Source organism: Mytilus californianus, unplaced genomic scaffold (genome assembly GCF_021869535.1).
Source record: "Mytilus californianus isolate M0D057914Y unplaced genomic scaffold, xbMytCali1.0.p SCAF_8, whole genome shotgun sequence".
NCBI lineage: Eukaryota > Metazoa > Mollusca > Bivalvia > Mytilida > Mytilidae > Mytilus > Mytilus californianus.
The window spans coordinates 53,097,971-53,124,461 of NW_026262734.1; the positions used below are offsets into that span (position 1 = coordinate 53,097,971).

General features: G+C 31.6%; 1 protein-coding gene across 2 annotated transcripts; it reads left to right on the forward strand.

Annotated features, from left to right (window-relative positions):
* Positions 1-1,183: 1,183 nt before the first annotated feature.
* On the forward strand, positions 1,184-21,938 carry LOC127710591 (uncharacterized). 2 transcript variants are annotated; one of them, XM_052216539.1, is made up of 14 exons: positions 1,184-1,295; positions 1,447-1,489; positions 4,452-4,478; positions 6,958-7,227; positions 11,302-11,628; positions 12,546-12,896; positions 13,624-13,677; positions 14,607-14,894; positions 15,657-15,719; positions 16,687-16,753; positions 17,044-17,371; positions 17,796-18,011; positions 18,969-19,095; positions 19,403-21,938. In XM_052216539.1, the coding sequence occupies exons 2-14, from the start codon at positions 1,447-1,449 to the stop codon at positions 20,044-20,046; spliced, it is 2,805 nt and encodes a 934-aa protein (XP_052072499.1). In that variant the 5' UTR covers positions 1,184-1,295; the 3' UTR covers positions 20,047-21,938. The 2 variants fall into 2 exon arrangements, with proteins under 2 accessions (XP_052072499.1, XP_052072500.1); XM_052216540.1 differs by lacking the exon at positions 1,447-1,489 and having other exon boundaries at positions 1,186-1,295.
* The last annotated feature ends 4,553 nt before the right edge of the window (positions 21,939-26,491 follow it).

Genomic DNA, 26,491 nt, shown 5'->3' on the forward strand with positions numbered 1-26,491 from the left:
TGTCCAACGAGGAATTAACACTGATGCTTAGTTGTTGTCCGCACAATATTGGACAATGCTGCGTGGTTTTTGTCCGCATAATATCATACACTGATGCGTGGTTTTTGTCCGCATAGTATTGGACACTGGTGCGTGATTTTTGTCCGCATAGTAGACTATTAGACACTGTTGTTGTCCGCATAGTATTGTACACTCATCTATGTTTTCCCCCGCAAAGCATTGGTCACTGTCATGACTTTGTGAATTTGTTTTATACGGAATGAAAGGAAATTCGTCGTATTTTATTGGTGTTGTTTTTCGTCAGTTTAGTTTTGAAAGGTACAATGCATCTTCTAGGTAGCACGGTAGTATTTGCATTCCAGAATTTAGGTTGCTGTTTTGTGTACCCTACTTAATATATCTGAACAGTGTGATTGGACAAAACATACTGTATCAACTGAACATACTTTCTCAAACTGAGTGATGAACCAGGTGTAGAAAAATATGAAATAATTTTCCATACAGATGAAAATGAATTTTTGAGAATTTTTTTTAAATGCATGATGAAAGACCTAAAAGCACAAGTGGCCTTAGGTTTCTAAAGATATCAAAAAAAGTAAACGGTCATGACACATATTCAAATTCATTTCTGAATACTATTAGTATAATGAAAGAACTTCAATTACCTGTTTATGTAGAATTTTTGGCAGTGTTAGAAAGTGTTGAAAATTCTAAAAAGGCTATCATTATCTTTTATTGGCCAGGAAATACTACCGTGCCCCCTCCAATGTCTACTTACAGTGCCTTTTATCATTTGATATACTATACCCTGACCTGAAAGTTTTGTTATATTATAACATAAGCAGAAATAACAAGAAAAACTCAAGAAGGGGAGGTGATATATTGGACTAATTTATGTCGTTTAAATCATATAGCATTTAAAAGGTCTTCGTATTCAGGGTACTTTCACTGTAGTGGCATTGAGAGCCTTCCGGATTAAGGTAAATCCAGAAAGTGCACGCATTCTGAGGATTCATTTTTGTTTGTGTTTGGAATATTAAACTCTCCTATTAAGTATCCACTATTTTGTTAAAATGTTTATTTAATTGCGATCATGGGACGTGAAATATATATCTATTGAAAATGTCAACGTGATAACCTATAATCTGTTAACAGTTATCTCCCCTAATGGCCTTGTGCGTTTGCACAAGGAAATAATATTCTATTTTTAACGAAATAAACACCAGATCTAAGTCAAATGATTTTCCGAAAGTTAAATCTTTATTTTGTAAACTGTTGATGATAAGCAATACCAGGTATATATATATTTGCTTATACTATTTAATAATAACAAACATATTTATTAGATAATTGTATTGGTTTGAATTGTTTGTCTTCGTCTTACGTTTTAAATTGTTTTGATGACCTACTTGACTGTTGTGAAGTAAATATGTTAGTATTTTTCAGATGCCTATGATCAAACCTGATTTACGATTTATTATGTCAAACGGTAAGAAACAGTTTATCTGTGTATTCTATTTATAAATACAGACATGGCACACATTGTTTTACTAATTTAATTATAAACATTATTTCATTTGCACGCGATGATTGAGAAATAAATGACTAAGTTACTTGATTATTATTTTTTTTTTCAGTAGTCAGGCTTTTACAATCCCTGTTCATCACCACCTGACTATGGTGTTAAGGGGTTTGATATAGGAAACAAAAAAATTAATATTTGACTACATTTTTTTTCTACTGTGAATATATATTATATGAATATCAACATTATAATAAAAAGGGGAAAAGAAAACAATCACACACACATACACCCACTCTTGCACTTGCTTTAACATAACATATATCAACTTGTGTATTGCAAAGAAAAATGTGTTCTTTGTAAAGATCTGCTCTTTATAAACTGTAAGTTTCATTTTTTACTTTATATTTTTGCTAAAAGCCCTATAATACTTGGCTTATTGTCATACAATTTACATTTGTATATATAGTTCTTTGCAATGATAATCATCAAATTCAACAGTAAATTCTCATTTTGAAGGCCAAGAAAAATGTGTTTCTTAGATAATGTAAAGTTCACAAAATATTGTTTCAATTTTTGTGAAAAAGATTGCCATATAAAATGTGTTATTGGACATTCATAGAATAAATGCTCCATGGTTTCATCAGAAACCTTACAAAAAGTACAAAGCTTTGAATCTTTAAGTTTAACTTTATACAAGAAAGTATTAGTTGCAATTATTCTATGTAAAAATTTGTACTGAAAAGTTCTTAAATAAGTGTCTTTACATGATTTTCTTAAAATAATATAATATTCTGACCAATCTGCAATTTCAATACCCAATAATTTCTCCCATTGTAAGAACTTTTCTGTTAGCAGTTGCACATTTCTGTCAACAAGATTTTTGTATACAAACTTTGCCTTTTTGTTACACAATAATCTTTCCAAAAAATTATCGATACAGTTAAAAGTTTCAAAATTTACATGAGCAATGTTTTCTTTAATATGTTCTCTCATATACTTTGGAATGTTTGCAATGAGACCATAATACTTTAAGAAATTATTTGTTTGAAGTCTTGGTCCTATCTGATCAAAATTACAAAAATTCTTAGTCTATACGTTAACAAGGTCAAACAAAGACTGCACTCCCCTTCTCTGCCACTGAATAAAGTACGGAAAATCTACTAGAGATGCGAAATTTAAAATATCTAATGTCAAAATATCTTGAACAGAAATATTGGTAGTAAGCCTTGCTACATGAAAGCTAAAAAATACATCTTTCCAAAAAGGATTGCTAAGACTATCAGAGATTTCTCCGAGTTTCTCCTTTTGAAAATGCAATACTCTTTCTCCTCCATACTGTTCAAGGCTTTTCAATAACAATGATTGCCAACTACCAGATAAATTGGACGAAAACCTCTTTATCCAACCAATCTTAAGGTATATATTAAAATAATGTATATTAATCATATTTAAACCTCCTTGTGGAATATCTCCGATCAAAGTACTTCGTTTAATTCGATCAGGTTTTCCACTCCATATGAATTGAAAGAATAAAGTATTCAATTCATTGAATTTTGACTCTGGCAAGTTGGGTAGTGCAGTCAACAGGTGAATTAATTTTGGAAGTGCCAAAGTCTTGATAACAGTTATCTTTCCCATTAGGGTTAATTTTCTATGTTGCCAACTCTTAAGAATGCCTGACACCTGATTTATCTTTTTGGAGAAGTTAATTTCTGGCATACTGTCAAGATCTATAGAGAATTCAATTCCCAAAAGTTTAAAATTTGAATAGCACCACTGAAGTTTTAAATCAGGACAGAGAATCAGATCTGAATACTTTTCCTTGACAAACATATATTCATTATGAAATTTACATTACTTAACTGTTAGGGAAACGTCAAGAATTAAATGTACAATAACATAATAGGTAATAGTTTTACTTGAACCGAATTCATAAATCAGTATGTGTTTCGAATTTACGTATTTAATAAATTAGGAACCACTTATGTCGTTAGCCAAATATGTTAAATAATCATTACTATGGTTTAAGATTAATCAAACTAGGGGGGGAGGGGGTGTGGTGAAAAGATTTTCCCTTGTTACAGGATGAAATAATAAATGTAAGATATCCAGTGACATTAATGACATCATGTAGTAAACTTAATTAATATGTTAGTAGATCGAGTTATAAATTTGAGAATGAGTTGCAACGTTTGATGCTTTTCAACTAGCAGGCATTACAAATAAATGTGAAAGCAAATCTACAATTCAAGATTAGTCCACAGAGAACAAATCATTTATATGCTGCAATGAATAGATTACGTATTAGGATTTGCAGTAAATGATGCATTATTTGTACTTGAGAATTAATCACACATTGAAAAGCAAAACATTTGACAGTATACCACAAAGATAACACATCACGAACATATATGTAAGACTGTATGCCTTAGTCAGACTTGATCACCATGTTAGACGTTGGTCGTAGTATAATACATATGAAAGATTCTTTTAATGCTCGTCAATTAAAATCGGATTTGTCAAATACAGCTGTATAACAAGTTTGGATTATGACAATTGTTATCCATTCGTTTGATGTGTTTGAGCTTTTGAATTTGCCATTTGTTTTCTGTATTCATGTACGGTCTACACCAAATGATTTGAGAGCAATATCAACACACAGTTAAGAAATATCATTAACTTTGGTTAAATTACACGATATATTAAATGGCAAATTATTCATCAGCTTACGTAAAATTACTATCGTTATAAATACAACATAAGCGATTCAGCTGTTACTACGCATTAAAACTAACATTTTATTTCGCGTGTTATGTATAACAATTGCGTTTAAAACATGAAGAATGCATTATACATGTTATATATTATATTATGCATTTACTATACGGTTATTAACGATTGTTATCCTTTGTTCTAATCATTTCAGATGAAACTCTTGAAAGTTTGATAAAAGGTAAGTCATTAAAATGTAATTAGCCCCCTACCGACGAAGTCGAAGGGGATTTTAGGTTTGCACTCTGTCCGACTGTCTGTCCGTCCGTCTGTCTGTCTGTCCATCCGTCAGACCGGCAAATAAGTTTTCCAGACTTTTTTTCTTCATTCTTTAAGATATTGATTTGATATTTGGTGTATTGTTATATCATGACAAATTACAGGTTAAGTTTGATTTTCACGATTTTAGCTTTTCTCCTTGTTCGGTTAAAGCCCTTTCCCTAGAATTAAATTTTTATGAAAAACTTATGAATTACCAGACTTCTGTTCAAAAGGAAAAAAAATCATTTTTTAACTTTCCCTAGAATCAAATTTTTGATGAAATACTTATTAATTACTAGATTTTTATTCAAAGGGAAATAACTCATTTTTTAAAAAGAAATTTGTAAAAGACATTGTATTAAATATAAATGACATTTTTGATTTTTTCCCTTTTCTTTAGTAAATTGTTTTAAGAATATAGTGAAAGGCTTGTTTGTTATTTTATGTAGTTTACACCATGACAAGTTATAGATCAAGTTTTAATTTCGTTCCATTACAATGAATTTTTAACCGGTTGGGGACTATGTATTGCCATGCAATACTCACAGAATACTTGTTTAAAGTAAATGTAAATCGAAACGTGTTTTAGATTGTTATCGTGGTAATGAAACCACGAAACTTGTCTCATTCGATAATAAAGCGAATAAACTCATTATATAAACCAGGATTGAAATTAAGTATTTGCACCAGACGCGCGTTTCGTCTACAAAAGACTCACCAGTGACTCTCGAATCTAAAAAAAGTTTAAAAGGCCAAATAAAATACGAAGTTAAAGGGTATTGAGGACCAAAAATTCCTAAACGTTTTGCAATATACAATTAAGGTAATCTATTCCTGAGGTAGAAAAGCCTTAGAATTTAAAAAAAAGTTTTGTAAACAGTTAATTTAAAATGATGACTATATCAATGATAATTAACGTCAAACACATACGTGCTGACTACTGAGGTGGTGATACCCTCATGGAATAAAAACTCCACCAGCAGTGGCATCGACCCATTGCAGGATTGGGATTAAGTATTTGCGCCAGACGCGCGTTTCATTTACAAAAGACTCATCAGTGACGCTCGAATCTAAAAAAAGTTTAAAAGGCAAAACAAAATACGATAGAGAGTTCTGTAGTGTTGCTATAACGTTAAATAAATAGAGACCAAATTCTTTTATAGATGCAAATGGTGAATATCAATTATTTAGGTATCTAATGTTTGCTAATAGAAACTATATTTTTATGCCCCTTCCACGTCCGTCTGTCCGTACGTTCCAAAATTATTGTCCGTTCTCTTTCTTTAGATTGCCTCAACCAAATGTTAGGAAACTTATACACAACGCTTATAACCACAAAAAAAGCAGATCAAGATTTAATTTTGTTTGCGTCGGTTTCATAGATCTCGAGTTCTGTCGTACTTTTATAATTGTTAAATTGACAAATTTGCAGTTTCCGCAATCTAACTTTATTTTGACTGCACCACAATGCGTCTTACCCCCAAAATCAGATCAAGTTTGAAATAAGATGACATCACTTCCACCGTTTTCGAGTTCTGTCCCTTTGTAAATGAAAAAAGTGACAAATTTGCAGTTTCCGCAATTTATTTTTGCCTCAACCAAATGTTTTGAAACTAATAAACCATGTTATGTCGACCAAACACAAATTAAGGTCGAATTTGGATAGTGACACTTTTGCCGTTTTTGAGTTATGTTCCTTCTTCAATTGCAAAATCGCTGAACTTTCATCATATTTACAAGCCACATTCTTTGATTATTTTTAAAAATCGTGACAGCTCAAATTTATTTACTCTGTTTTCATAATAAACAGCATGCTAAAAATAAAACTCGAAAGTGTTAGTCCAAATAATTGGCAAGTGTGTTTTTATATATGTCAGGTGTGACGTTTAATGTTAAATCCAATACCCATTTCTAAAGATTGTATGATCAGTTAAACAGATCAACACAGATTCTTTGCAGTGCTCATAGTTTGAATTTGAACATTTTAAATCAAGGTTAGTTTAAATCTTTTTTGTACAGGTCGCTAGTTGTTTAGTGACTCTCCATGCTCCCCTTTATTTCATCCTACTAAGTAATGAACTGTTCAAATGGTTTAGTCAGTGATATACATTTTAGTGTCCCTTTTCCTTTAATTCCATCAACAATATAATGATCAATTCATTTGCCGTTTCACTCTCTAATTGAAAATGGGTCAAATTTTCAAAAGTGTACACCTAAGCATAGTGTTTTGCTAACAATCTAAACAAAATTGAAATCAAACCAATGACGTGACGTTGTTTTTATATTTTGGAGTACCAGTAATGATATTCCTGACTTTTGTTTCGGGTTTTAAAACAAACAATTCAGAAGATGTGTTTGGTTTGGACACTTTTTGACGTTAATTCCTTTCAATATTTAAGGCACTGCACGTAATCGGATAAAGCAGAACTTTTGCTGTTTGAAACAATTCCTTGTAAATTGCAATATTGACGAACTGATTGAAACATCTTACCAGGACAAGCTAATTGATTACGCTATGTACAACACTATGAAGGATTTGCGTGGTTCTGTTCTGCAAGTTGAAGGTATTCTGAAAAGAGCATCTGAAGCAGACGAAGACAAATGTTGGAATTTTCTAAATCTTCTGGCAAATGTTACAGGTTTTAATTTGAGGACTTTGCTAAAGCCAGGTAAATTAATTCAATAATTTAAATTGTTTATAGTAAGATGTTTATATTTTCCCACAAATGTGATCCTCATTTTTTTTATAAGATATTACAACTTAAATTTATTCCTCTACTTACATATACAAAACATATATCGGATGACAGCAGACATAAAACATGAAAATAATAAACATTTAGAAAGCATTTAAAATTGATCAATGGATGCCTTTTAAAACAAAGTGTTGGAAATGCTATAAAAAATCAAACCCGCAAAAACAAAAGGTGAAGGAATGGGTCTTTTTACAGAAAATGAAAAAAAAAGAACATTCTCGAAAGTAGTACATATACTTTTAATATTAACATAAAACGCAAAGAAAACGAATTTAGTGACATACGGGAATGATTTACACTAACCATGATAACAGGTTTGAACGAAGTTAAATGATGATCTCACTTTTATTTAAAAATATCTGTTTTAAACAAATATCTTTTTCGTTTGTTTATGATTCGAGTTTTAATGACTGTCAGTTTCACGTTTCCTGGGGATGCTTATATTCTTACGTCATTATTCAATGCTGTCATTTACACGGATTGAATTCGGTTAACTCATTCATAAAAATCATACGACATAGGAGTATAAAGGAACAGTCTGAATGAATCATGACATTGCTGATCAGTGGACACACAATATATTCATATTTTACCACGGATGTGTTCTCAAAGCGTCTGAGCGTGAACATGAAAATAGTATAATAGCCTTTAAAGGCTTCTTTTGTCTTAATAGGTTTTAATGAGTGTTTGCATTGCCCAAATAATTCCCACGTTATCGTCTACAAGTTTGTTTTGTTTCTGTATATAACACTGAGAGTGTAAAAAGAGACATTGTTACCATGAGCAACTTGACGGGTGCAACAAGTGGAGAAGTCTCCGTTGTAACTGATTTCATACACATACAAAAAACCCAGCAGAAGTTTAATTTTTAATTATACGTCGGTAACATCAGACTTCAATGTAGAAAATAATACTCCTTTAACTTGAAACTGTGAACAGTCGAAGTTTAGATATGTTCCCTATGGCCATGTTATTACGGGGGACCTCAATATCGTCCAGGACAGAGAGGTTCAAAACTTTTTGAAAAAAGGACCAAAATGTCGTCCTCCATCTAAAATAGATTGGAAACAGTGTCGTCTGGTCACCAAAGATGCTCATTCCTCGTTTCTAAAAAATGGTGTTAACGGGAAAAATCTGATAAAAAATCTCTTGATTCTTATTTAAATAAATGTATGAATGTTTAAAAATAATTTAGAAGTAAATAATAGAGTACATAATACGCCTATTTTTCAGAATAAAAATATAAACTTCAAGAACTTTCTAAGCGGTTTGTGCTTTTACTGGCCGACAAAGCAGCCAACAATGTGGTGTTGGTATGCCGTAAATACTACACCGACGTTCTTGAGAATGAAATTGTAAATTTATCTACATTCAAGTCCATGCGCTCCACAGAGAGTCATATAGTAAACAAACATATCATAAACACATCACAGCTTAAGGCTTCTTCTGAACATTTGAAGGTCCCTACTATGTATTGGTTACCTAAACTAAACAAAAAAAAAACAGTAAAATATCGTTTCATCTCGGCCTCTAGTAAGTGTTCTACAACTAATCTTTCAGTGCTTTTCACAAGTGCCTTAACTACTATCAAAGAGCTTATCATAAACTATTGTAATAAAATATATGAATATAGTGGAATTAGCTATTTTTGGAGTGTAAGAAATTCTTTGGATGTTTTAGATAAATTACGTGCTTTTGATGGTCCTTTTATTTTTGTTGACAATTTTGACTTTGCTACTCTTTACACTACACTTCCACACAATCTTATCAAACAAAAGTTTTCCTATTTAATTAAATGGTCGTTTGGTAAATCTGAATGCAAATACATTTGCTGCAACTCATTTAAAGCCTTCTTCGCTAATGAGAAAGGTAAATATGCTAGATATACTTACTGGAGGTGTGATGAGATGATTGAAGCTGTTAATTTTCTCCTGGATAATATTTATGTACGTTTCGGCAACAAAGTTTATCGACAGGTTGTAGGTATTCCTATGGGCACTAATTGCACCCCTTTAATAGCAGACTTGTTTTTATACTGTTATGAATCACAGGTTATGACCAAACTCAGTAAAGACCCGTCTAAATTGCATTTAATTGATAAATTCAACAACACTTACCGTTATCTTGATGATATTTTTTCGTTAAATCATCATGAATTTTCTCAATATACTGCGGAAGTTTACCCAAAGGAACTTACTTTAAATCAATCAAATTTAAACGGTAATAACTGTCCTTTCCTAGATTTAGATATTTCGGTTTTAAACGGGAAACTCCACACTAAAATTTACGACAAAAGGGACGATTTTTCGTTCCCTATTGTTAATTTTCCCTTTTTGGATGTCGATGTTCCTTTGTCACCAACTTTCGGAGTTTATATTTCACAACTCGCTCGCTATGCCCGTGTCTGTTGTGACGTTTTTGATGTTAACGAACGTAATCTATGTATTACTAGTAAATTATTAAGCCAGGGATTTCGTTACCACAAATTACTTAAAACCTTTACTAAATTCCTCCATAGATATAAAGATTTGATTTTGAGGTTTCTGTTGTACCTGTAGAAAACTTATATCAAACGGGATAGCACATCCTCATTTTTACGGAAATGTTGTTTACCGTGCCCGGAAATTTAGAAACGATCCTGGTAAACTAATTGATCCTTTAAATAAACTTATCCTAAAAGGTTACCAATTCAACACTGTAGTTAGATCACTGAATATTGTTTTCACTGGTATTAATATTGATTTTGTTATCAGTAAATTAAAAGCAAACTAAATATTATTGTTAAATACATATATACATTCATGGATCTACAATCTGTCCAAACCTATATCTTGGCATTGCACAAGGTCATGTTTTTCTCTGACTGTTTATGACGTCTTTACACTAAATCCATTGGATGTTGGATGTGTACTGAATGATAATTAAGTCTTAGATGCATGATTTTTTTTATTAATTGTTGGTGGCTTTGAACTAGCTGTCAGTAACTGCGAGTACTCTCAGATCTGTACTTAGAGTCTTTTTGTTGTTGGGATGTACAAGTACCCTCTACGTCCACTTGTATTTGTAGTATTTGTATTTTTATCCATCTGATGAGTTAAGCCTTTTCAACTGATTTTTATAGTTCGTTCTTATGTTGTACTGTTACATCACTGTCCCAGGTTAGGGGGAGGGTTGGGATCCCGCTAACATGTTTAACCCCGCCACATTCTCTATGTATGTGTCTGTCCCAAGTCAGGAGCCTGTAATTCAGTGGTTGTCGTTTGTTTATGTGTTACATATTTGTTTTTTGTTCATTTTTTGTGTATAAATTAGGCCGTTAGTTTTCTCGTTTGAATTGTATTACATTGTTATTTTTGGGGCCTTTTATAGCTGACTATGCGGTATGAGCTTTGCTCATTGTTAAAGGCCTCACGGTGACCTATAGTTGTTAATTTCTGTGTCATTTTGGTCTCTTCTGGAGAGTTGTCTCATTGGCAATCATACCACATCTTCTTTTATTATATGGTTGTAAATTTTGTTCTTTTTTTACATTTCATTGTCCGTTGCTCTTCATTCTATAAGTATTTAATGTCAATTTTCCATCGACGTTTACAGTATTTTGAAGATTTATAATCATAACAATTAAATGAGTGATCTTACATGCACAAACGTACCGTGTTGATGTCCTTGCTCAAACAGTTGCTGAGCAGGCTTGAAATCGTAGTGAAATGTTAGCCTTTGATTCATATTTTAGACCCCACAGTAAATTTGAGGTGAGGGCAAAACTTACAGCGACTAACTTTTACGATTAAGCAATTCATTGCATTTACCAATACTTCTTTTGTCGACTCAATTTTTATAAACTGTCATCTGATCTGTCATCAATGATAATTATTAACAACGATAGTGTACTTAATATTTTTGTAGAACATTTAAAAATTAGTAGAGATATGACTGTGATTGGTTTTAAGTAATTGTACCTTTATTTGATGATTCTTGCTATTTAAGAAAAAACCATTTCCGAAGAGTCAAAACAACGTTTTAAAAATGTCACAAAAAGCTGCCTTCAGGAACATACAGAGTATATAAAAGACCAGTTAGAAATTAAAAAGACGCTGGATATAATGCTAGAATATAATGTCATAACGGTCAGAGACCATGACGATATTCAAGCTGCTAAAGGTCGTAGGAAAAAGGTCGAAACGTTCATCAACTGTGTGTTTGGAAAAGCGCAAGTTGATTGGATCCCAAAATTTCTGTATGTATTGGATCATGAGGGATATTCAAATTTAGCCGACCAATTAACAAGAACACGACCTATTTCACCTATTCAAGGCAAGTTTGATATTATAAGTTTCGAACGAAAGATCTCCCATTTTGTTATTAATTTTTGGATCGATAAATAGATACCCAGTTTAGCAATATGATTATATTTTATACAATATGTCCAAATGGGTAAATATAGTCTGGGAAAAACACTTTTATTTACTTCAACAATAAAAACATATATTTAAAAAAAAATGCTATCTTAACCTTTTTTAGCCTGAATCATAAATTATTATCAGGAATCATTACTATGTGCTTCGCGATCGGCAAATATTTACCGTTTAGCTACATTTTATTGTTGTAAATATAATGGAATTGTATGCGACTATCGTACACATATGATACAAGTGAGAGAATTAGCTAGCTACAAAAACAGGTAGAATTCACCATTTTATACATAAGAAAATGCATGTACCAAGTTAGCAATGTGATAGTTGTTATCCATTCGTTTGATATGTTATGAGCTTTTAATAAGGCACTTTCTATTTTGAATTTTACCCGGAGTTCAGTTCATTTGTTATTTTACTTTTTAACATATGTTTTGCAGCTGAAGAGTAAAGGTTGTTAGGCTTCTTCTTTCTAATTGCCGATTATTTAAATGATTAATATCTATAATACACTAAATATTTCGGGCACACATATCTCCATTCATGCTACTGAATTACCCATTTTCATGTTATCGTCACTGATAAAAGATAATAAGTAAAAAAAAGTTAATATCAAATTAAGTTTCTAGAGTCTTTGCGTTATAACACTTGACATTTCTATCTCATTGATGTTGTTGTCATCTGTCCTTTCATTTAACAACAATCAATATATCCGTTTATTGATATTTTTTTTGTATTTTGATTATTAGTTCATGTATTTCTTATTTCTATATAAAAGTGTCAAACGTAACTGTAGTTATTATTGACATGTATTGATAGATCTCTACATTCCACATGGACAAACACGGAGATTAACTGCCCGAGTGAGAGCGCTTCCAGAAAACACAGAAAGACACTTGCTTGAAAATGATGGTGTTCTTGTAGACGCAGCTGTTCAATCTGTATTTAGCAGCCCTCTTCTTAATTTGAGAGAGGGGTCGATATATCTCTTACTCAACATTTCAAAAGACAAATCATTTGAAATGCGACATACAGCAACCAAAACGATGACATCCTTGGTACGGAAGATGCTGCAAAGTGAAAAATTAAAAGACAGCATTACAGAGAAAACTTTTGTTCTGGTAGAAATTGAAGAAACTGATGAAGATGCATTTCTAAATGAGACATTTGGTAAGCGATATCTACTACATGTAGGTGAACATTTAATGTGAAAAAAACTTGCTTTTCTGTTTAAACTGTATTTTGTCCTTAAAATACGTTGGTTTTCTGGTTTGAATTGATTTACCCTGGTAGTTTTTGGGGCCCTTTATAGCTTGCTGTTTGGTGTGAGCCAAGGTTCTGAGTTAAAGACCGTACCTTGACCTATAATGGTTTTTCTTTTACAAATTGTGACTTAGATGGAGAGTTGTCTCATTGTCACGCATACCGCATCTTCTTATATCTTCTTAAAATATATCTTATTTATCTTTTACTTGTTCTCGCCTGGTTCCTCTTATCTAACATACTATCTGTCTTATTAGTAATTAGCGTGTTGTTATGATTGTTTAATTATTATATATTACACATATGAATTGAACATGTTTGTTGTGTTACTGCGATAACTACAGCGGGATTCAGATCTATACTCTCTTTAGAACTTTCTGAATAGTATGTCATTTAACTGTTCTAATCGGTTAAGACCGTTCAACTTAGGAAAAACCTAGGGTATTATTGGCAGAACCTTTCATATGTCAAACTACGTTGTTGGCTAGAGCTTTGAAAAACATGGTTAGTTGAAGTGTGTTGATTAGTTTTAAGATCAATACCGATTGTTTTTCTATTATTTTTATCAACCCAAGATGGCGGAAGACATCAGATCTGCCTTACATCGTATATCACTGTCTGTTTTTTTATGTAGATGAAGAGCTGGTTTTGACAAGTGTTGGACCACAGTATGAAAAAGAATGTTCCAGTAAGTAACATATCAGACATGTGATAGTTTTAAAGTTGATTAAGACATCTCTAAGATTGTTTTTTTGTAATTGCAAATATGATTAATACTGAACTTTGTAAAATGTTGTAAATATAGAGGTAAAATACCGAATTTCATTTTAAACGTAAAAAAAGAGGGACAGAATATACTGAAACTGAACTTGACATCTTTATAAAAGAGGGACGAAAGATACCAGATGGACAGTCAAACTCATAGATTGAAAATAAACTTATAACATTCACATACAATAAAAAGAATAAAAGAAAATATAGATTAACTGTTGGACGTTATGGATTTTTTTTTCAAACTTCAAATTTTTCGACTTCAGGCAAGATTACCTTAGCTGTATTTTGCGGAAACTTTCGGATTTGGGGTCTTTAAAAATCGTAAATTTTATACTTTATTTTGTTTTTTTTACCTTTTTTGGTTGGAGCCTCACTGATCGCAGAGCTTTTGTAGACAAAACACGCTTCTGGAGAACCAAAACCACCAGAAGTCAGCACTTCCGTGTATGTTGGCATAAGTTATCATTGATTATGTCATAATTATAAATGATAAATTAACTGTTTAACATATTTTCTTCGAAATACTAATGATTGTTTATCGTAGCTGTATTTTGCAAAACCTTTCAGAATTAATGGTTCTCAAAGCTTTACAACTACGTTCTTTATTTTGTCTATTTTATTTTTATCGGAGCGTCACTGATGAGTCTTTGATAGGCGAAACGTGCGTCTGCCGTACAAAATTTTAATCCTGGTGTATATGATGATTTTATTTGTGATTCATCAGTCATTGCTTTGTCTAATGGTTTTAAGATTAAACTTGAAACTGTGTTTGTTGTTCAGATATACATTTATATATTGTCAGTGTACGTTAAAATGAATCTGGTAAACTACTGCATATTTCAGGATGCATACAAAAGACCATTATAGATAACTATGATTTTATATTGGATGAGATTGAAACTGATGCTATTACAGAAACCTTGAATAAGGCGGAAATTGTGCCTGATTTTATTCGACACAAGTGTATAGACAATATGGGTAGTATATCAAGAACACAAAGAGTTGGTATTTTTCTACAATACGTTCTTACACGAGAAAGTATGCTTAAAACATTCATGCACGTGTTAGTTAATCAGGAGATAGATGTGGAGAGAAAAATGTGCTCTGAATGTAGTGGAATACATGTAAAGCGTAAGTGACGGAAGTTATATATGCACTTACATTAAAGAAATTAAACTTTCTAGAGTAAATTTAGTTACTAAAATGAAATACTAATGGAATATTCAACATATACACTGTAGATTTGATGTACCAGCCTTGTTGGTCATATATTATTATAGATTGTTTCATCAGCATAAACCCTAAGGGAACACTGTTTTATAACTTTGGAAAGGAGTATTAGTATTTGTTGTAACATATGTTATCGGAAAATGGTTTTTGAAAATCCGTAATGGCAAATTAGATTTCAATCAAACTATTCGAAAAATGTAAATTCTTGAATTTAATAGATAGTTTTCAAAACAAGAAAAATTAGAACATGTGCTAGTGTATTTGTTTTTGTTAAGATAGAAACGTTCACGAACGAAATCATTTGATACATATGAGTTCAACACGCTTCTCTTTGATTACCCTTAGAAGGAACGATCTAACCACACACAATAGAATGACAGTGATATCAAAGTATATGAATACATCATTTACATGAGAAGCTGCTATGTGATTTTGACCACAAGTTTCAAATCAAGATAAATAGCCAAATTTATTTACGATCATGTTTATCCGAGGGAATTCGAATCTGTGTTTCTCATTGCAAATGAATCATAAGTCTTATAAAAGTTTTTTAAAATCTCATATACTTGACACATACGTGAAGTTAGTAAATCAAAGGATTTGTATTATTGACAAGATCGACATAGTTCCATTGTTTTAACTCTTAAAATCATTATTTTAAAGATTCGTTTGGAGACAAACAGAAAAAAAGAACATTTCAATTCCAAATAGAGAAAGATGAATATGGTAAGAAAGTGAAATAAAAATTCGTTCTGCCTTAGCGCTTTTCTTGATTTACCGACACCATGATCATTCAAATAAAATAATGAAGGTCAATAATGTATTAAGTAGTCAAACACGAGTAGATATATGTGAAGAAATGGACCTTAAATACTAGCAAGATACGTCTAGGTAAAGTTTGTCTGAGGTAACTGAAATTATTTATTATTATTCAGAACCATAAGAACATCATACTATTTTCGTTACAATAAAAAGTTATAAATGGATGTTTGATATTACTTAACATTATGTTATATTTTCTGAAACATGAAACCCGCTGATGGGGTCTTGAATTGAAAATAATGAAAAGTATTTTGTGGTCAGATAGGATGATAAAATTCTTATTTACCGTAATTATGAACACGGAGATGAACGTTGCCCATAATTGATATCTGCATTTGTGTACCAGCTGAGCATTTTAACTTTAAAAGGTGACCAATTTATGATATCTTTGAACATTGTTTATATCGCTATAAAACATATTTTGGTATCAGTAGATTAAAAACATACTTGATATTATTGTTATACGCACATGCACTTTTACGGTACTACGATCTGTCGATATCTTTTGAAATTGCGGAAGATCAAGTTTTTCTCTGACTGTTAATGACGTCTTTACACTTAATACATTGGTAGTTGTATGTGTAGTGATTGATATTCTAATCTTAGATACATGACGTTATAATTTAAGGAATGAAAGTCCGCATATTCAAATAATTATTATGTACTCGGTGCAATGTTTAAGTACTACCTTAAATACGAATAGTTGTTATGCAGTTATTGATTTATATATATCTTTCTATGTTCATGCGGGCTCCATACACATTTGTTATCATTTTATTTAAAATCCATCGATATGTGCAACAAAGACAAGTCATTATCAATTATATTTAATAAAAGCAGATTTCTTACAATTGTACATTCTTATCTACAGGGGAAATTATCGTGCAGTTCAAAGATACATTTCATGAACCTGGTGAACATGGTAAAGTAGAATTAGGGTAAGTGATTTTACATTTGTTGTTTTATTTTCTATAAACGTTTTGATGTACTCGTACTAGTAAATTACATGGTATGAAGTCAACCAGCATCATGATATGAATAGAATTAAAAATTAATTCTTACCTTTATTTTTATCTCTTTGCAAAACTAATAGCCAGAATATCAGTGTTAATGAAATATATAACTTCGCGATTGTGAGATGATATGTTGGACACAGTGTCAAAGCGTATATGCTGAATGGCATACCTTTTTAATTAACATAATCAGATAATTAATTTACTATTTGTAGACATGGTAAAGCAGAAGAACATGCACCAATAGAAGTGACAGTTGTGGCAGCTATTGACATCGGGACGAGCTATTCAGGATATGCATATTCAACTGTAAAAGCCTACCAAACTGATCACTTAGATATAACATGTAATCAATCATGGAGTTCTGGAGGGAAACAGCTTATTTCGTCTAAAACTCCTTCTTGTATTCTTATGACAAAAGGAAAAGAATTAGTTTCCTTTGGCTACGACGCAGAAAAAGAGTATGAAAATATAATTGCCGAAGGAAACGAAGAAAGTTATTACTTCTTCGACAAATTCAAAATGGCTCTTCATAAAACAAAGGTAATTATTGACCACCCTTTTAATTTGTTTACAAGAATGTGTAGCCATTGACAAACGCAAGATTGCCCTTATTATTTTAATAACTTATTGATGGATTGATTAACTGAAATTAAGGTTTCTTATCATTTAAATATTATATTCTCTATTGTAATAATTTGACATACGAAAACCACCCAATTCACATGTCTGAAATCCAATTAAACTGTACCTAATGTCATTGGTTTGTAACAATATTTATAACTTTCTTTAACTCGAACAAAACTTTTTTTCATTCCCAAGCACACAATTTATTACCTGTATGATTAATGTATACGAGTATGCAAATAACCTAATGTATTTAAAAATACATACCAAACAGTCAAATATTTTTGTACAATCGTACATTGTATATTTTCTTCATATTATGTTTAATTCTGTCATTTAGCTTGAACCTGAACAGATTGAAATCAGAGATGTTCATGACCATGCAGTTGCAGCCATAGATGTATTTGCATTGGCTATTAAGGCTTTGAAAGAGGATCTTGAACAGCACTTAATTGAAAGAATAGAATTTTCTCGTGAGAAAATTCGCTGGGTTCTAACAGTGCCAGGTTTAAGAGATTTCAATGCTGAAGAATTCATGAAAATATGTGCAGAAAAGGTTTGTCAATTTTCATGATTCTATACATTTTATGTTGCTATGTAGCTGAACGTAGTGAAGGGGGAATTCAGTTTTACCCATATCCGTACATTCGTACGTCCCTAATTGGTTTCACAAACACAATGCTTATAACAACAAAACACAGATCAAGTTTAGATTATGGGTTTCATCACTTATACCTTTCTAAATTTGTGCCCTTTACAAATGGTAAAGTATGCTTAATTTTTCGTTTCCTTTTTTAACCTAGATTCACATTAACCAAACGTTATAAATCTTATACACAAAACTTATTTCCACAAATTACAGATCAAGTTGGCGTCACTTTCATCGTTCTAGATTAATGCCCCTTTACAAATGAAAAAAGGCTGTTTTCTAACTTAAGTTTGCACCGACCAAATATTGGTATGAAACTTATACAACATGCTCATTACTACAATATACAGATCAATTTTGAATTAAGATGGCGTAACTTTTGTTTTTACTTTACAAAAAGTTTGCCTTAACCAAGTGTTATGAAAAAGAGGAGCGAAAGATACCAGAGGGACAGTCAATCTCATAGATCGAAAATAAACTGACAACGCCATGATTAAAAAGAAAAAGACAAACAGACAAATAATAGTACATCATGCTTATTACCACAACAATCATATCAAGTCAGAATTTTTGTAGCGACACTTTTACCGTTCATGAATTATGTATCTTTATAACTTTATATGCAAGTGGGTGTATCATCTGGACACATTCCCAACTGTTTTCATGTATAAGTTTATACATCCATGTTTCAAAATTGCTTAGGTTAACTTATATTCTATATTCTAAAAACGTACCTGATATTCTTTCGAGTACATATGTTAAGTAATCACATAATGTACATAATTTAAATAAAAAATTAGTTGAATTCATTTTCGACAAATTTTTCTAATCCAAACGTAATATAATGTTCCTTTTTAATTCCAGGTAGGCATTAGAAGAGAACAACTGACAATAGCAATGGAACCAGAGGCAGCGTCAATCTTTTACTTATACAAAAGTATGAGAGAAAAACCTAAAATGGACAATAAGTACATGGTTATTGATGTAGGAGGTGAGTTAACGTGAACATTCAATTGATGGTTCCATAAATTGTTCTTAGTCATATTGGTCTTGTTGGTTTTTAGTATTTCCAGAATATAAAATACAAATTTCTATGTGAAAGTTTTTTGTTATTGTTTGTTACATGTAATGTTGAGGAAAACTTCAGACTGTAAAATCATAATTCCATTTGATCGAAAAATGTTATCGAATTAAATTTGAAATACATCTGAGAGGCTATATCTGTCGAAATATTTTTTTGTATAAGTCAACTTCCGGTCCAAGTCGAGATGAATAACTATATATTGTTTTTGTTTCAGGAGGAACCTTTGATGTGAGTGTACACGAGGTTTTAAACGAAAATCATCTACGTCAACTCTGTTCGCCTTCCGGTGGACCCTATGGTGGCACAACTGCAAATAAACATTTTTTGAAGATATTGACAGAAATAGTAGGCCCAGATGTCATGAAATCACTAAAAACGGAGCATTCAGGAAGCTATCTTGAACTAATGAGAGAGTTTGATTGCGCTAAACGTGTAAAGCTATCGAAACATAATAGAAAAACAATCAATTTTACGTTCCCTATAACAATATTTAATCGGTTATGTAATCGTTATTACCACCGTCATTTTCAACAAATGATAAAGGAATCTAAACACAAAAATAATATCTCAATAGTTGGGGACAAGTTACGAATAGCTAAAGAAACAATGTATTCATTTTTCGTTACGTCTGTTCAGCAAATAGTTAAAGAAATAGACACAGTCTTAAGAATTGTGGACGGTGAAGTGAAAAATATACTGTTAGTTGGCGGTTTTGCTGAATCTGAAATATTACAAGACAAGATTAGGAAATCGTTTCCTGAGAAAGTTCTAGTAGTATTTGAAGAATCTGATCTGATTGTTCTAAAAGGAGCAGTCCTATTTGGTCATCAACAACATATTATTGACAGAATTATATAACAATGGTGTATGATATATTGAGATATAAAACGAAATAAAAGATATGTTGGAAACTTTTTGTCTAAAACACACAACAAATAAAAGACTTAATGTTTAAACAGATATGATTACATCATGTACATATAACGCAGACATATTCATACGGAATACATGCAGAAAATAAGTAACAGCATCATATGGATATTTAACTCTATGCTCAGAGTATACGGTAGTGTTTCAATGTATTGCTAATGAAATTATCGCACTTTATTTTAATAATTTCTACAAAAAGTCGGCACTCCTATCACTTGTAAATTTTATTTCAAAACAATCATATCAATATAAACAGTTCCTCATAATCTGATAAAATAAATTTCCAATCTTTTAGTCATTTTCAAAATTATCTATTGCGGCTAGTTCAGACAATTCCATATCAGTTAATTCAGATATGTGCATCCAATGTTCAGACTTTTCAGTAGTTATTGACTACCTGTGAATAAAGTATCATCCTGAATTGTCTACAAGCGATTGTCTGAATAGTACTGTACATTCTTTTGAAAGACTGAACACGACTGAATAGTTTTTTAAGACTTTTCAGGTACTATAAAGATCAATAAGACCTTTTATGACTAAAATTCATTTAGTAATGTACGGATATTAAATATGGAATTGAGAAAGGAGACGGGGAATGCGTCAATTAGACAACCACTCGACCAAAACAAAGAAAATAGCCCAAGGAAACAAAATCGGTCTCAACGCACCATAACATCACGCACATAGAGGCAAGCTTCAGCTTGCCCCGTAACAATCAGTTATACGAGTTAACGGAAATGGACGCCACAATAAACTCCGAAGAATAAAAATGGTTAAAAATAAAAAAAATGGAGACGTTTGGCGGAAATTTTTGAGAAAATATGTGAATTTTGTTCAAAATTGATAAAAGTATCGAAAAATTACAAAAATCGGAAACGAGTATCATTTTGGGTTTTATAAATGCAGATACATGTTAGTTTTAAATTCTAGATACGGTGCTTCTTAAAAAATGTATCACGTTAGGTTATTTGGAAAATAGAAACATCGCAAAATATAAAAAGAAAGGGTTAACTGAATCGAGGATTTTGAATATGATAAAACATGAAATGCAATTTTTGTTCAAATCTCTTAAATCAAACACGAAAAATGATGCTTTTTCTACTGTGTGTGAGACTTATTGTATATAACTATATATTGTTGCGTGGTCAGGCCAGTCAATGACCGATTCAATACTGATAAATTATCATATACATTGCGCACAACTCCCTTTGTGTACTTTGAAATTTCTATTGTGTATGTAAATTATGTATATTATATACTTGTAACAAGGACATGTTTTATTATAAGCAAAAATTTACTCACCATATCTTTGAAATAAGTTCTATTTGGTAAATAAAAAAATCATAAATCCAACTTTTATGAATGAATTACGCATTTCCTTTCACTTAACTTTTAACGAGTAGCACGTGGCAAAAGATCACTCACCCCGAAATTGAATGTAATAGAAATTAACATAACAAACGAACTGATTGAAGTGCTATAAAATTGAAACTGACAAATAAATACAGGTAGCTGTTGTGAGAAAAAAAAATGCAGATAGAATGAATTCTTATTTCAAATGATTATATATGGTGAGTTGTATAAATATACAAATAGAGGATAATTACATGTACATTTGTATATATACGTACATAGATAGCTGATAATTATTTATAATGGGGGTGTAATCCATCATTTGCTTTTTCACCGACAACCGAGACTGTAAAAAATTGGGGCCCCTTAGTTGCTTCCCTGGGCAATGTTGGGTTGATGTTACAGATGATGAACTAATAAAATAGGTTGAAAATTAAACAAAAAGAAAAGAAATTAAAAAAAAAAAACGCACCAGACAAACAAAGACTGAAGTTCCTGTATTGGGACATGCGTCTAAATACAGTGGGGACAAACATGTGGCCTGTGAATTTATAATCCATTGGATCAATGATTGGTTTCATCATTTGTGGAATTTGTCGTTGTTATACGACCGCACACATTTCTCGGCCGTATAATGGTGTGACGTCGTCGTCGTCGTCGTTGTAGTAGTTGTCCTTGTCAAGAATCATTTAGTTTTAAGACCAAGACTTAAGTATAAGCGTATGGATAATTATGAAATTGTACCACATAATTTAAAACTACAAAAGGACGGTTTTGATCATTTCTAATACTGAGTATAAATTGCTTATTTCTTGACCAGTTTCAATGGGGGTATATGCAAAGTCACGAATTTTTGGGGTTCTTTAATAAGCTAAATACAATTGTGTCTTTAGATTCATGATTTAAGGCCCCGTTCTTACATAGGTCCAAATTGAGGTCAAAAGGGTCCAATATTTAAAATTGTTTCGGTATCAAAAATTCAATTCATGGGGTGCTTTGATATGCCGAATTAAACCCTGTGTTAAGAAATTTGATATTTGAAAATAATAAGTAAATTGTCAAATGAAATCTTGGACCACATTCACTCCGTGTCAAAAACCTATGCTGTGTCAAATATATAATCACAATCCAAATTCAGAGATGAATAAAGCTTGAATGTTTTATCTATACTTGCTCAAATTCTTTTAGGGCCCAATTTATGGGTCATATCAAATTGCGCCCTTCGGAACATTTTAGTAGAATATATCTGAAATACTTACGAAAATAGATTGCAATTTTTAAAGAAATCGTTAGACTTAAACAGTACAAGATCTTGTTCAGGTCGTTCTCGAATTTGGAACCGCCTCTTATAGGCATCAATTGTTTTTATTTGAAAATACAATTTGTATGCACATTTACGGATGTAGTCAATTCAAATTTAAAATCAGATAGAAGTGTTAGTATGTTATTAATCATATATAAGATTTAGAGTCGAATCTGTGGACAGGAATTTGACAGTTAACGTTCCTTTAAATGAAGTTTTGTATAGGATAAGAGAGCAATAACAATTTTGACATGTTTGATACACTGCAACCATGTGTTGTTTATCCATGTACATATATTCGTATATTATCGATTCTGTGTACTTCTATGTTCGAAACCATATTATGGATTGAGAGTGCTGCAGTCTCATGATACAGTTAAACCAGAGTTTGAAAACAAAACATGCAGTATATTATATTTCAAATATGCCCCCCCCCCCCCCTTTTTTTTTTATCAAAAACCCAACATGATCAGAGAAAAATAGAGAAATGAAAAAAAATATGATACGGAAAAATAAATACTTAGCATGAAACTAAGAAAATGTTGTAAACTGCTTGACCTATATTTCTATACCCTTTATATTTGTTTTCAATTTGCTAGGTCAATTTTCATTTACAATGCTTATCACGCGCACACGTCTGGAATTAGCAGGGAGGAACTATAGTGTTTTGACATTTTATATGTGTTTATATTATCTCCTATCAATTAACGGATTATTAATACTACGCAGTTTTTAACCTACAGCAGAGATTCTAAATGTGTGATTGATCGTTCCTGTGGAAATTTCATTTATGCAACAACACTTTAGTGTTCCTCTTGTTTCTTTGTTTTCCTCTTATAGTTTATGTATTTCGCTCGGTTTTGGTTTTCTCTCTATCGATTTATGGCTTTGAACACCGGTATTCTACTGTTGCCTTTATTAACCGATTTTCATTTTTAATCAATCAATTTGGAAGATTTAAATCAGAGACAGAACGGGTCAACATTATAGGGCAATATGAACAAGTGTATAGCAATTGAACTTGTATCATGTTATATATATTTATCCATTAAGATATACGACTGTCCGACGGTAAAGTGAGCCCTGCAGTGTGCATCATTTTCTGCAGTCTCTATAACTACATCTTGTCCAACTCTTTCTGTCATTCCCTGTATTGTAAATGCATAGCATTATAATAGGTATTTTGATTGTGAAAGGGCAGACTATTTTAAAAATGAAACAGAATCTGTCAATCATTTTAAGCACATTAGTTCACACTTCACTTTAATACACATTCCTAAAATTCAGTATTTACTTGGTATTGATTATAAATTAGATTTTTTTTTGTGTTTCAACCGTCATGTTGCAGATTTGAGGAATTTTTCATAAACTTATGTGAAATCCGCCTTGAACAACAGTATACCCAGTAACATTAGAAAACATCGATTAAATATGAAGTGTGAACTCTTTAAAAAAAAGTAGTATTACTGCTATTTGTCAAATATTCATTTTATTTCAATCAACACAATCAATAAAGTATTTGCAGATACAATTTATCTACATTAGAAAATTTTATTTGTTCAAAATATATATTTGAATATATATTGCATTTATTTCATGAAACTGACATTTCAATATCTCTTAATAATCTCTACACATTCAACTGAACAAAAAACTACTCCTTCCAGGAATTTTTCTTTAACCGGATATTCCTAAAGTAGCTGAAAAAATCATCTAAATAAAGTAGATATCTTCAAGATAGTTCTAGAGGCAGATTGAAAGGAATTTAACACACAACTCATTCTAGAGTATCATTGTCGAAAAGAAAGGTCAACAATGATGGATCTTTATAGTCCATTAGCAAAGGTATTAACATACACAACACCTGAACATGAAGTATCAGACACCCTCTTTAATATGTATTCTGCAATCTGATCTTTCAATACGCACATCTTTAGATTTGTTATTGACCTTATACACAGGCTGGCAGGATGTAACACAAAGATTTGCATTGCTCGTCATTCCAGTGATATATGTGTTATCATTGTACGCACACTTTCTTTACGCGCAATCTTTAAAAAAATAAATTTGCAATACAAAAAACTCCTCATCCCATTCTACAATTCTAAATTAGGCTAGTGTAATAAATTAAAAAGTATTATCGTTTGCAGATTCTTACCTATTTTGTTAACATTTTTTCCAAATCGTTTTTGTGCGATGTAATTATATGAACCTTTTTCTATTAGACGTGTTAATAAAAACGACAACTCTTTTGCGACTGTCATACAAGTGAGAGGTTTAGCTATCTATACAACCAAGTGTAACCTACCATTGTCTACATGATAAAATGCCTACCTAGTCAGGTATATGACAGTTGTTATCTATTCATGTTAAAATTTTTGAATTTACCATTTGATTCTGAACTTTTTGTTTTAAATTTCCGCGGAAATCTGTATTTTTGTTATTTTACTTTTTCTGAAATTTTTCAAGGGCAAACATTCATTGTATATACTGTTTTAACTTTGGATTATATTTTAAAACACACAAACGGAAACGTGTTGGCCATAATAGAGCAATTGAAACGCAAATTTCGAGATATTTTGTTTTATTGAGCAAAGTTCAAAAACAAAAAAAATAAAAAGATGAACCAAAAAAAATAAAAAAAACATAAAAAAAACAAGGCAATTAAAAAAAGGATTGTTTCATTGGCAATCATACCACATCTTCTTATTTTTATATTCTACAGTTGGGAGCAGACCAAGCATTACATGTAGACGGGCGGAAAAAGTTAACGCAGCGTTTACTAGCGTGCACTTCATACAAACGCCGCGTTAACTGTGCATTAACTCCGAAATTTCAGTAGACATAAAAAGTAAACGAGCGTTCACTTTCGCGTTCACTCCGCGATAACGAAAACACGGCGCGTCTTCTAATTTTGTAAAGAGTAAACGGGGCGTTTACTTCCGCGTTAACATGGAAAAGGGCGCGTCTCCAATTTTCGTCAAAAGTAAGCACGTTTAGATTTTAAATTATTGAAAAGACCAATAAATATAAAGAATAACTTTTCAAATAATGCAAATATATGACGATTCAGGAGACAACAAGAATGTGTCCATAGTACACGGATGCCCCACTCGCACTATCATTTTCTCTGTTCAGTGAACCGTGAAATTGGGGTCAAAATTCTAATTTGGAAATTAAATTAGAAAGATCATATCATAGGGAACATGTGTACTAAGTTTCTAGTTGATTGGACTTCAACTTCATCAAAAACTACATTGACTAAAAACTTTAACCTGAAGCGGGACAGACGAACGGACGAACGAACGGAACAGACGGACGAACGGACCAACAGATCAGAAAACATAATTCCCCTCTACTATCGTAGGTGGGGCATAAAAATTAAAGTTAGATTTGTCATTTAAATTCACTGGTGCTTTGTTTTTTCTAACTATTCACATTTTATACTCCCATTTGTGCGAACTATTTTCAAGATCGTACACTGTCGATTGCCAACCTGTAACAAAAAACCTATTGGTTAAGTTGTTCTGATAATTAAGTTTAACCACTTAATATACTTTGGTACAACTAATAATATAGGTGAGATACACGTTACATTTACGCTTTTAAAATTAGATAAATAAATGTTTGATGTAATCTTCTTAATTACATTTAACCGTCAAATAGATAACGATTTATTAGCGTATGTTTTATTTGGAAAAACGTTTTATTAGCTAA

Bases quoted from the DNA above. Each gene is read 5' to 3' on its own strand.
- LOC127710591 (XM_052216539.1), top strand. From the start codon at position 1,447: ATGCCTATGATCAAACCTGATTTACGATTTATTATGTCAAACG. The intron at 4,479-6,957 runs GTAAGTCATTAA...TCAATATTTAAG, and splicing joins TCTTGAAAGTTTGATAAAAG to GCACTGCACGTAATCGGATA. The intron at 18,012-18,968 runs GTTTGTCAATTT...TTTTAATTCCAG, and splicing joins TGAAAATATGTGCAGAAAAG to GTAGGCATTAGAAGAGAACA.